The sequence below is a fragment of the Trichechus manatus genome, unplaced genomic scaffold (genome assembly GCF_000243295.1).
Source record: "Trichechus manatus latirostris isolate Lorelei unplaced genomic scaffold, TriManLat1.0 scaffold00138, whole genome shotgun sequence".
Taxonomy (NCBI): Eukaryota; Metazoa; Chordata; class Mammalia; order Sirenia; family Trichechidae; genus Trichechus; species Trichechus manatus.
In genome coordinates, this window is record NW_004444074.1 from 1860950 (window position 1) to 1873814 (window position 12865).

Genomic DNA, 12865 nt, shown 5'->3' on the forward strand with positions numbered 1-12865 from the left:
CTCACTTTGACACTGTCTTTGTAACTTAATTAGTTACTCCATAGGAATGAGTCGTGAACAAAGATACCAACAGAGATGAATAGGGGCCTATTATATCACCCCTCCTTTATATAAGAAGCCAAGACTGGTCTGAATATAATAAACCATTGAAACTCTTGGTAAGTGCATTCCTGATGCCACCTTTGAAATATTTCTTCACCATGGATACCTTTTCTTGAGTTTCTGACCATGTATATAAGATTTGTACTCTTTAGTATTAGGGTGGTACTCAGGCAAACTTGAGAAATAAATAAGCAAGCATTAGACATCATTCTAAACCACGTCCAAAATCTGAAGAATCAGTCATAAAACAGCAACTTGAGTGGTATTTTGAAAGCTATGAAAACACATACACACACACACACACACACACAGACAGACACACAGACACTTACATTGCTAGGTAGCTCCAATTGACTAAAGGACAGCAATACCTTTTTTAAAAGTTTAGGAAAAAGAGATTTCAAGAGGGGTAACAACAACAACAAATCAGTAAAATGATACATGTCAAGCCAAAAAGCTTCAAGTGAACCACACCAGAAGTTTAATGTTCTGAGTTTGACTGAATACTTCAAATTTTTACAAGTTCTCTCTTAAAGCAAGACACAAATTTTGGCAAATAAGCAGTCAGACTCACAGGAAATAGTTATTATTCTGATAAAGTTTTTATTTCAGCAATTAAGATGGCATTAGTTGAGCACTATATGCAGAATTTGAGATGGTTTTACTTTTTACATGAATTTGAAAACTAAGTAAAAACAACCCACAGGAAAATAACATGTATCAAACTTTTAATTCTGGATTAGCTGTAGAGAAGCTAGACTCAAACATAATGAGTCTACTCACCGATGAGTCCCAACATCTCTAAACACAGACCAAATTAAGAGAATCTAATCTTAAGGGTTGTAATTTTTTTGGGGGGGAGGAGGGGAAGAAAAAGTGTTTTCCCACATCTCTAACTTAACCTCTGATTAAAAATATTCAAGGATAAAAATAAGGCTAAATCGGGGCTAATTATTTCCACTTAAACCACTCAGACTATATATTATATTCCATTTTATACTGCAAATTAATGTTTCTCAGCTAAATATTAACATTTGCTTTGCATCAACCAATACTTACCTGTCAATCAATAAATCTTAGAATTCACTTAAACTTGCTCATTATTCAATCACAAAAAGGATCTAATTTGCCCCAGGTTTCCAAAAACCTTAATAAAAACCTTGGTTGTGGTTTCTTTCTTTTTCCTACAAATGTATGCTCCCTTTTTATGGGCTTTAAAAAATATTTAATAGCTTATAGCCTTAGAATTAAAAAGACATTAAGACTGACAAATGGAGAGTACACACTACAATTCAGAAGCCAATCTGAACCTTAAACAGGTTCAGTGTTTCCTAATTTGTAGGTTAGGCCTTGAACAATTCATAGCTTAATTTTCAAACTTCCAAAAAAGAAATTTTTGATACAATGGGCTCCCCAGTGATTCTAATATGCTGCTAGGGTTGAAAACCACTGATCTTAACAGTGAAAATTTACGACAGTCATAAAGACATAGAGTGTATATCAAAGGAAGGCAAAGTACTGAAAGAAAACATACGTGTGTGTGTTCCTTTCGATCATGATGTTATGAAATGAAAGCCTAGGTATTCTCCTATAACCTCATTGGAGTGTTTACTGCTTTTTATAGAGTCTGGCAAAAAACTGTAGCTGATTTCCAAATTTTACTTGCATGTACTCTTTTTAACCCTTTCTTGCTCGTTACTAATTAAGTAGGTTTAGGAAGCAGTTTTCCCCAAACACCAATTTCACTTACATTATCATGTTTAAAAAAACACAACATCTTCAATTCCCGGAAGACCCTTTTGCAAGAGACCAGATTCTGGAAGACGTTGGGCATCTTTTTGAGTGCTACTCTCTTTCCATCTCTTGGATCTGTTACTGACCTAAAGGAGCAATATTTGGGGGGAGAAGAGAAAAAAAAAAAAGACAGAGAAATCAATTCCTGACCTTGTTCTTCAAAGTTTCAGATCATGACAAATACCTTTATCTTAAAACATTCTATATTAAAAATCCATTTACTAATGCTTATGGTGTAAGAAAGACAAGAAAAAAAAGTACACACCTATAATCAAAGAGAACTTTAGCTGAATTCATCTGCCACGTTTTCCCCCACCCCAAATCCCTGTCTAAATTTCTATAAACATTTACCCTTTCTGAGAAATCACTTAGCACTACACCTAAGGTAGGAAGAATACTGGCAGTAAAGCCATTTTTAAAGATAGGGGGGAAAAAGAAACAGAATATTAAGTAATATGATCAAGGTCAAATTAGTTTTATTCTTTATTTTTCAGAACCATATTCAAGATGAAAGAGATGTTCATTCTAAGGATATCACATTTAGTTAAAAAAGAGAACCCAATTTAAATATTCTGGTCTCTGTAAATGAACATCTATTAGTAATATGCACTTCAGTACCACTAGTAGCTGAAAGATGTCTCTTCCTCAGATGTCTAAGTACCAGCTCCACAGGGATCTCTCTAGCTCCTAAGTTGTGAGAGCCTCTTCGCTTTTGTTTTCCAGCTCTTGGTGTGACATCTGCTTCCTGTAGTAGTATCTGTTTAACAGCTCAGTGTCCCCTTTTTCTTTTTCAGTTTTCTAACACATACACAACCAATTCCCTGTATTAAATTTCCCTATGTTTGGAATACTAGTGTGGTTTTCATTCTCCTTACTGACAGATTAAATCAAAATTAAATGAAACAAAATCAGTACATTTGGTAAATATGGCCGGTTGGCCATTTGGCAAATATATTTTCCATGAATTAACCTACAGCTTTTTTTTTCCCCCTTTCACTCATCATACTAAGACTGGCTGTCCTTGTAGAATTTATTCCTGACAGATTCGTTTTGATAGATTCCTGCCTACCATTATCTTTCAGTTCCTGTTTCAGTCATCCAGTGCTTTGGCTATCCCTACCAGATTCGTGTCATTTATAAAGTTGATCTATATGTTATCAATGCTTTCATACAGGTTACTAATTAAAGTTGAAAAGAAAACCGAGAATAGATTCTCCATCAGATACAGCACCAGAAACCATCTACGAAACTGGAATCCAATCATTTATCTTGGGTATGGTTATTCAATTAATCATTCATTCAATTAACCACAATAACAGTTTATTTCTTCATCTTGTCCACAAGAAAATCAGATACCCATCAAATTGCTTTCATGAAAATAAAGAACCTCCATTAAGTATCTATCTAAAAACCACACCAAACTTCTTAATACCATGACTTCTTTATGAATTCATCTTAGTGATCACTACTTCATTTTCTAAGTGCTCAAGAAACGTTATTTATTTTTCACGAAACTTTTAAATGATGCATTCTAGTAATTTTTAAACAGCAGGAAGACTGTACTTTCTTCCATTTACTGAAAAACTGGTGAAACAATTAAGCATTACTTTTAAGTTTGCAATAGCTTGAAATGTAATTCAACTAGGCCAGGAGACCTAACATTCTTGACTTGCTTAAAAAACATCAACCAAAACCTACCACACTGCTTGAAATCCATATACACTAAGAAAGCAAAATAGGAGAGAAACTGAGTATATTATATTCAGACTATCAAAAAGATTCCCTCCCTCTATTTAAATATGCCACTTCTATATTCAGATACTAGAAGAGAAAAATGTCAATGAAATGACAAGGAAGGAAAATTCTGGATCACACAATGCATTCAGTTGTTGTGTCTCTACAGTCTTCTTTATTCTGGAATAGTTACTTAGCATTTCTTTGACATTTATGACACTGCCATTTTTAAATAGTATAGGCCAATTATTTTGTAGCATGCCCCTCAATTTGGGTTTGTCTAGTGTTTTCTCATACCACAGAAGTGATGTTGTCTTATCAGCACAATTATATTAGGAGGCATATAGTGTCATTACTGGGGCGTGCCGGGAGACAGCTGGGAGTAGGGAGGGGAGGCGTGAGCTGGCAGGAGCCTGGGCGTTGGGCACCCCATGAGTTCCACACTGGGGTTAAATACCCACTCCGCGCCACCCTAGAGAGCTGTGCACAGCAAAGGTGTGCGGGTATGTGAGGATGTTAACGCGCAAAATAGTTGGTAGATTTCTTACTATTGTCATAAATGTGAAATGTCAGCTAACAAGACAGTCGGTAAGTGAGAAGTAGTAGGTGTGATAAGTATCAAGGTTAGCAGTTCAAATCCACCAGGTGCTCCCTGGAAACACTATGGGGGCAGTTCTACTCTGTCCTATAGGGTTGCTATGAGTTGGAATTAACTCCACGGTAATGGGTTTGTTTTTTTTTTTAGAGAGATATGTTGAAATATCACGACTTTCGATCGATGATTTTTGCCCAAATCAATTATTACTATGATGGTGGTCAAATGGTACTTTAATAATTTTTATATTTCTAACAACTATAAACACAATAAATGTTAGTTTCACAGATGCGTAAATTGATTGAACACAATGCCTTCTCCAAAGATATCACAAAGCAGTACTTCTTCCCTATTTCTGAATTCTTACTGGTCTTGACCCTACAGTGGTGAGGAAAGCTGCTCTAAAATAAACCCACTCCTGGAAATACTTGACAAAGGCTCAAGGTTAGCACTGTGCCTTGTAATGTTTTAAGGTAAAATTCACAAAGCAGTGGTTTATTTTATTATTCATGCAAAAAGCCAGTCATGCCTGTGGCTGGTAACAATATAACTCTAATGAATGTGAATGGCAGTTCAGTAATTTCACGCCATGTTGAGTTTGTTCTCTCTTAACTTGGGGTAGCAGATGCTTTAGTTCAGCACAAACAGTACCACTGAACACAGATAAGTGTGGAAGCATGTTACACAGAAATGCTTTTATTTTCTTCGTTACTGAAAGGCTTACTGTGCTTAGTTTCTCTGCTGCTGCAATACCCTGGTTATTCTAACCACACTTGTTAATGAAGCTACAGCTGTAGAGATAATGAACAACACTGAGGGCAATTTTCCTCATTTCAGAAAAAAGGAACCATCTTTCGACCTATAATTCACTTGCTGGTCAGTTACTTTCTCTGCTAAATACTGGGTTCCTTAAATAAAACAGTGCATCCGTCAGTTCATCTGACTGCCTTCTTAAACACAGAAATCATACTAACAGGTAGTTTACTTCCTAAGTTTTAAATTAATGTTTGATTCTGAAAACACTATGTTAAAGTTTTAAGGGTTGTGAGAAAGTCCTTTCTTGAGTCTGCCTGGAGTGCATCAATCCTTCTCTGCACTCAGAACACAGGTTCAACCGGTTTTTAAAAAGCCAGAAGGATCCACAAGCCTTTCTTCAGAGACGTACAGAGTCGGTCAAGAGTACAATACCAAAACAGGAAGGTTTTTAGATTTGGCGTGGCCATTTTGTAGGACTTTTTTAATCCCAGGAAACTGTGACCATTGCCACAAATCTGTTTAAATCACCTATTGACAACAGGAGAGATGGAATGAAACACGAGTGAAACTTATTACTGAGGATACCTTCCCAGGCGCTAGAATGTCACATTAAAACATCTTTAATTAGTGTAAGTAGTCAGCAAGAATCTCCAAGAAATTATATACTTCTCATTCATTTTCATGTGAAGAATCTTTTCTCCCACAGCATGTTTTAGCAGTTTTTAAAGTTCATTATTTCTGATAAAGGTTTTTAGCTACTCAAAGCAAATATACAATTTATAATGAGAATGCTTTAACTTGGGTTAAGAAAATTAGGTTCTTTTAATTCTATTCACGTAAGGTGTAATCAGCAATCCTCTACTTTTTGCCATACATACTACAATTACTATGTCAACTGTACCAACAAAGTATACATCTCAGTAATAGAATCTCCTAAGCAGACGTTAAATGTTTAGATTGCTTTCACAATCACTTTGAAATGCATTTCCTTAAAAGTTATTTTTATTGTATATAGATAAGTCTCCTTAAGAAAACAGCACACTATGGAGTAAAATTTTTGACAACAAATACGTCCAGGAAACTTATAAAAATATATTAAACTTAGAAAATATATTTTAAAAATTAGTATACAACTCTATTTAGGTGAACAAACCTTCTAAGCCTCCTTGCCCTCTTCCTCCAAAACACATAAATAAAAGGATTTTCATCTTTCTTATTTAAATAATTTGTTCCATCAGTTAAATTTTTTTAATGTTTGTTATTTTATGTTTATCCAAATTTGGTATTTGCTAGAGTTAGTGCTTGAAATATCACGACTTTCGATCGATGATTTTTGCCCAAATCAATTATTACTATGATGGTGGTCAAATGGTACTTTAATAATTTTTATATTTCTAACAACTATAAACACAATAAATGTTAGTTTCACAGATGCGTAAATTGATTGAACACAATGCCTTCTCCAAAGATATCACAAAGCAGTACTTCTTCCCTATTTCTGAATTCTTACTGGTCTTGACCCTACAGTGGTGAGGAAAGCTGCTCTAAAATAAACCCACTCCTGGAAATACTTGCATAGGAAAGATATCCTTTTCCGACTTTTTTCAAGATACTTATAAAATGGTCCTCAAATTTGTTAATCTGATACAAGAAAAAAAGGCTTTATATAACAGCTAAACCAAAGCAGTGAAATAGTTAATTTCTTTTCTCATATACTCCCAATATAACACTATTGATCAGAAGAAGCAAAATGCCTATATTTAAATACGAACTTATCGTCTAACTGTATTTAAATAAACAATTTTTTTTTAAAACTGAGACTATACACTCTGGTCTGTGCACAAAGATAACAGTAGATGTGACAGCACTGGGTCATTCTAATCTGTAGTGAGATACCCAGGGGTGTTAATAAGGGAGGAGGGAAAACCAGGTAATATCAGGCTGTCATATTTATTTACTTGTGAGACCTAACTTCTAAGACCCCTTACCCTCCACCAAAGTATAGATGAAAAATCATTTTATGCTAATTTCTGCCATCTTGGGAATTATTTAATGGTTCTTCAGACCACAAATTAATTAGTTCCCTCCTTCCTGCAGATGCAGGGGAGACAGAGACTCTTCCTTTCTCAGTCACTGTTAAATATCTCTGTGTGCAGGCTAATCCACTTGCAGGAAAGTTGCTATAATATTTTTTGAATGGGAATTTTCTCATGGTAGAGGGTGAACAAGACACAGACCAGTCTGCCAAGTCTAGGAAGTTTTCATGGCCCGATAGCCACAGTCTTCTAGAAACAGACCTATGAATATTGCATGGGGAGGAAAACCAGTTGCAATGAAGGAAAGGATTCTGTGGAAAGACACAAAAGAAAATAATTCACAACTGCATCTCCCTTTTACATTTTAACAACTTAGTCTGGGCAAGAAGAGGTCACAAAGGGTAACCAAAACTAAAACTATGTCAAAGAAAACACACTTGCTTTTAATCCCACTCATCACTCCCTGAAAGTTATATGTTCACTGAAAGAAACACTGAGGAATATAAGATTAAAAAAAAACTTAAAGCATGGCAATTTTTGTTATACATTAAGGTTTGTAAAAATAGAAAACACCAAAAAAGAAAAGGACAGTTTTATTCACACAGCAGGTTTGTAACAGCGTGGCTTTGTGGATGTCAAAAATCTTAATGAATTTGGAAACAGAAAGTTCACATCATAAGCCACAGGGAATATTTTATTATGTAACATTTTAGTGGTTAAGCTAATATTTTCATAAATATGTCTTATAAAATGTAAGTTCCAAAATGCTATTAATTAAAGGCAAACTGAACATACCAAGAGTAAAAAGACATTTTTGAGATTAAAGGGCAAATTTGAATATGGCTTAATATTATGGTTATAAATAAAATGTCCATATTTTTAAGTAATAAATATTTAAATAGATAAAAGTGAAATGACATGAGGTCTGAGCTTTGTTTTAAGATAACAACCGTAACAAAGGGTAGATGAAACAAATGAAGCAATTCTTGATAAGTATTAAATCTGTGTGGTAGGTATAATAAAAAAAGAAAATAATGTATGTTTGAAAATCTTCACAATAAAAAAGTTAAAACTTATAAAAGATACCATTTATGATAATATAAAAACACCCAATATTTAGGGTTAAAGCTAGCAAAAGCTGTGCAAGACCTCTATGCAAAAAGACTAAAAAACATTATGGAGAGGAATTAAAGACTTAAATAAATGCAACACACCATATTTTCAGATTGGAAGACTCAGCACTGTAAAAAATTTCACTTTTCCCAAACTGATTCAGTGCAGCTCCAATCAAAACCTTAAAAAGTTTTCTTTTTGTAGAACTAGATAAACTAGTTCTAAAAGTTATGTGGAAATGCAACTGTGCCAAGAACAGCTCAGAAGAACCAAAAAAAAAAAGAAACTCAAACCCATTGCCACTGAGTCAATTCCAACTCATAGCAACACTACAGGACAGAGTAGAACTGCCCCATAGGATTTCCAAGAAGTGGCTGGTGGATTCAAACTGCCAATCTTTTGGTTAGTAGCCAAGCTCTTAATCACTGTGCCACCAGAACTAGGTGGGGGAAAACTGCTGTACCAGATGTTGTTGTTAGGTGCTGTCTAGTCGGTTCTGACTAGATGACAACAACAATCAGCTCTGACTCATAGCAACCCTCTGTGCAACATAACAAAACAGTGCCCAGTCCTACCCCATCCTCACAATCAGCCCACTGTGTCAATCCACCTCATTGAAGGTCTTCCTCTTTTTTTACCGACCCTCTACCATACCAAGCTCGATGTCCTTCTCTAGGGACTGGTTCCTCCTGATAACATGCCCAAAGTACGTGAGACGAAGTCTTGCCATCCTCACTTCCAAGGAGCATTCTGGTTGTATTTATTCCAAGAAAGATTTGTTCATTCTTTTGGCAGTCCATGATATATTCAGTACTCTTCCCCAACATCATAAATTCAAAGGCATCAATTCTTCTTCAGTCTTCCTTTTTCACTGTCCAGCTTTCACATGCATATGAGGTGACTGAAAATATCATGGCTTGGGTCAGGTATACCTTAGTCCTCAAAGTGACATCTTTGCTTTTTAACACCTTAAAGAGGTCTTTTGGAGCAGATCTGCCCAATGCAATACATTGTTTGATTTTTTGATTGCTGCTTCCATGGGCGTTCATTGTGGATCCAAGTAAAACGAAATCCCTGACAACTTCAATATTTTCCATTTATCACGATGTTGCTTACTGGTCCAACTGTGAAGATTTTTCTTTTCTTTTTGCTGAGGTGTAATCCATACTGAAGGCTGTACAGTCTTTGATCTTCATCAGTAAGTGCTTCAAGTCCTCTTCAGCAAGCAAGGTTGTCATCTGGGTATCACAGGTTGTTAATGAGTCTTCCACCAATCCTGATGCCACATTCTTCTTTGTATAGTCCAGATTCTTGGATTATTTGCTCAACATACAGACTGATTTTAAACCATGCAGTATCCCCTTGTTCTGTTTGAATGGCTGCCTGTTGGTCTATGTTCAGGTTCAGCACAAGCACAATTAAGTGTTCTGGAAGTCCCATTCTTCTCAGTGTTATCCATAATTTGTTATGATCTACACAGTTGAATATCTTTGCAAAGTCAATAAAACACAGGTAAACTTCTTTCTGGTATTCTCTGCTTTCAGCCAAGATCCATCTGACCTCAGCAATGATATCCCTTGTTTTACTACCTCTTCTGAATCTAGCTTGAATTTCTGGCAGTTCCCTGTCTGCTATCATTTTTGAATTACCTTCAGCAAAATTTTACTTGCATGTGATATTAATGATATTTGTTCAATAATTCCCGCATTAAGGTGGATCACCTTTCTTTGGAATGGGCACAGATATGGATCTCTTCCAGTTGGTTGACCAACTAGCTGTCTTCCAAATTTCTTGACGTAGATGAGTGAGCATCTCCGTTGCTGTATCTGTTGTTTGAAACATCTCAATTGGTATTCCATCAACTCCTGAAGCCTTGGTTTTCGCCAATGCCTTTAGTGCAGCTTGGACTTCTTTCTTCAATACCATCGGTTCTTGATCATATGCTACCTCTGGAAATGGTTGAAGAGCGACCAATTCTTTTTGGTACAGTGACTCTCTGTATTCCTTCCATCTTCTTTTCATGTTCCTAGGATGTTCAATACTCTGCCCATAGGATCCTTCAAAATTGCAACTTGAGGCTTGAATTTTTTCTTGTTTTTTCAGTTTGAGGAAAGCCCGAGTATGTTCTTCCCTTTTGGTTTTATAACTCCAGTTCTTTCCATATTTCATTATAAAACGTTGTTTCGTCTTCTGAAGCCACCCTTGGAAATCTTCTGTTCAGCTTTTTTGCTTCATCATTTCTTCCATTTGCTTTAGCTACTTGACATTCAAGAGCAAGTTTCAGAATCTCTTCTGACATCCATTTTGTTCTTTTCTTTCTTTCCTGTCTTTTTAATGACCTTTTGCTTTCTTCAGGTATGATGTCCTTCATGTCACCCCACAACTCATCTGGTCTTTGGTCACTGGTGTTCAATGTGTCAAATCAATTCTTGAAATGGTCTTCAAATTCAGGTGGGACATATTCAAGGTCGTACTTTGGTTCTCGTGGACTTGTTTAAATTTTCTTCAGCTTGAACTTAAACTTTCATATGAGCAACTGATGGCGTGTTCTGCAGTCTGCCCCTGGCCTTGTTCTGCCTGATGATATTGAGTTTTTCCATGGTCTCTTTCCATAAATGTAGTCAATTTGATTTCTTTGTTTTCCAGCTGGCAAGGTCCACGTGTATAGTCACCATTTATGTTGTTGAAAAATGGTATTTGCAATGAAGAAGTCGCTGGTCTTGCAAAATTCTATCATGTTATCTCCAGAGTTGTATCTATCACCAAGGCCATATTTTCCAATCACCAATATATTATCAATGCATCTTTTTTTTTAACCTTTTTTTAAAATTGTACTTTAGATGAAGGTTTACAGAACAAAGAGTTTCTCATTAAACAGTACACATATTGTTTTATGACAACGGTTAACAACCTCACGACATGTCAACTCTCTTCCTTCTCAACCTCGGGTTCCCTATTATCAGCTTTCCTGTCCCCTCCTGCCTTCTACTGCTTGCCCCTGGGCTGGTGTGCCCCTTTAGTCTTGTTTTGTTTTATGGGCCTGTCTAATCTTTGGCTGAATGGTGAACCTTGGAAGTGACTTCATTACTGAACTAAAAGGGTGTCTGGGGGCCATAGCCTCGGGGTTTCTCCAGTCTCTGTCAGGCCAGTAAGTCTGCTCCTTTTTTGTGAGTTAGAATTTTGTTCTACATTTTTCTCCAGCTCTGTTCAGGACTCTCTGTTGTGATCCCTGTCAGAGCAGTCAGTGGTGGTAGCCAGGCACCATCTAGTTGTACTGGACTCAGTCTGGTGGAGGCTATGGTAGCTGTGGTCCATTAGTCCTTTGGACTAATCTTGTCCTTGTATCGTTTCCTTCATTCTCCCTTGCTCCCAAAGATGTGAGACCAGCGGAGTATCTTAGATGGCTGCTCAGAGGCTTTTAAGACCCCAGACACTACTCATCAAGGTAGAATATAGAACATTTTCTTTATAAACTGTGTTATGCCAATTGAGCTAGATGGTTCCCAAGACCATGGTCCCTAGAGCCCTCTGCCCAGCAATTCAGTCCCTCAGGGAGTTTGGATGTGTCTGTGGAGCTTCCATGACCTTTCCTTGTACAAGTTGTGCTGGCTTCCCCAGTATTGTGTACTGTCTTACCCTTCACCAAAGTTACCACTTACCTATTGTCTATTTAGTATTCTCCCTCCACCACCTCTCCCATCCCTCGTAACCAACAAAGATTGTTTCTTTTTGTGTGTAAACCTTTTCATGAGTTTTTACAGCAGTGGTCTCATACAATATTTGTCCTTTTCTGATTGACTTATTTCACTCAGCGTAATGTCTTCCAGTTTCATCCATGTTATGAGATGCTTCACAGATTCATCATTGTTCTTTATCATTGCATAATACCCCATAGGGTATATGTACCATAGTTTGTTTATCCATTCATCTGCTGATGAGCATCTAGGTTGCTTCCATCTTTTTGTTATTGTGAAAAATGCTGTAATGAACATGGGTGTGCCTATGTCTATTCGTGTTACAGCTCTTATTCCTTTAGGATATATTCCTAGGAATGGGATTGCTGGATCGTATGGTATTTCTATTTCTAGCTTTCTAAGGAAGCGCCGTACCATTTTCCAAAGTGGTTTATCATTTTACATTCCCACCAGCAGTGCAGAAGAGTTCTGATCTCCCCGCAGCCTTGCCAACATTTGTTATTTCCAGTTTTTTTGATTCGTTTGTGCCAGTAATGCTGGAGTGAGATGGTATCTCATTGTAATTTTAATCTGCATTTCTCTAATGGCTAGTGATCCAAAGTATTTCCTCTTATGTCTGTTGGCCACCTGAATGTCTTCTTTTGGTGGTCTGTTCATTTCCTTTGCCCATTTTTAAATTGGATTATTTGTCTTTTTGTTGTAGAGGCACTGGATTTTCTAATAGATTTTAGAGATTAGACCTTTATCTGACTTGTAATGTCCAAAAATTTTTTCCTAGTATGTAGGTTCTCTTTTTACTCTTTTGGTGAAGTCTTCTGATGTGCACAAGTGGTTAATTTTTAGAAGATCCCAGTTATCTAGCTTATCTTCTGGAGTTTGTGTGTTGTTAGTTATGGTTTGTATCCTGTTAATGCTGTATATTAGGGACTCTAGCATTGATCCTATTTTTTCTTCTGTGAACTTTATAGTTTTTGGCTTTATATTTAGGTCTTTGATCCATTTTGAATTAGTTTTTGTATATGGTGTGAGGTATGGGTCCT

At 36.4% G+C, this 12865-nt stretch overlaps 1 protein-coding gene across 3 annotated transcripts in view; it reads right to left on the reverse strand.

Annotated features, from left to right (window-relative positions):
* Positions 1-12865, reverse strand: part of NLK (nemo like kinase) — a 191780-nt gene that overhangs the window by 88176 nt on the left and 90739 nt on the right. For all 3 annotated transcript variants that reach the window (XR_002825451.1, XR_001121533.2, XM_004385384.3), the window contains exon 2: positions 1853-1982. Coding sequence is in view for 1 of the 3 variants with exons in the window: in XM_004385384.3 (XP_004385441.1) it covers positions 1853-1982 (130 nt within the window). In the remaining 2 variants the exon portion in view is untranslated. The remainder of the gene's footprint in view (positions 1-1852; positions 1983-12865) is intronic.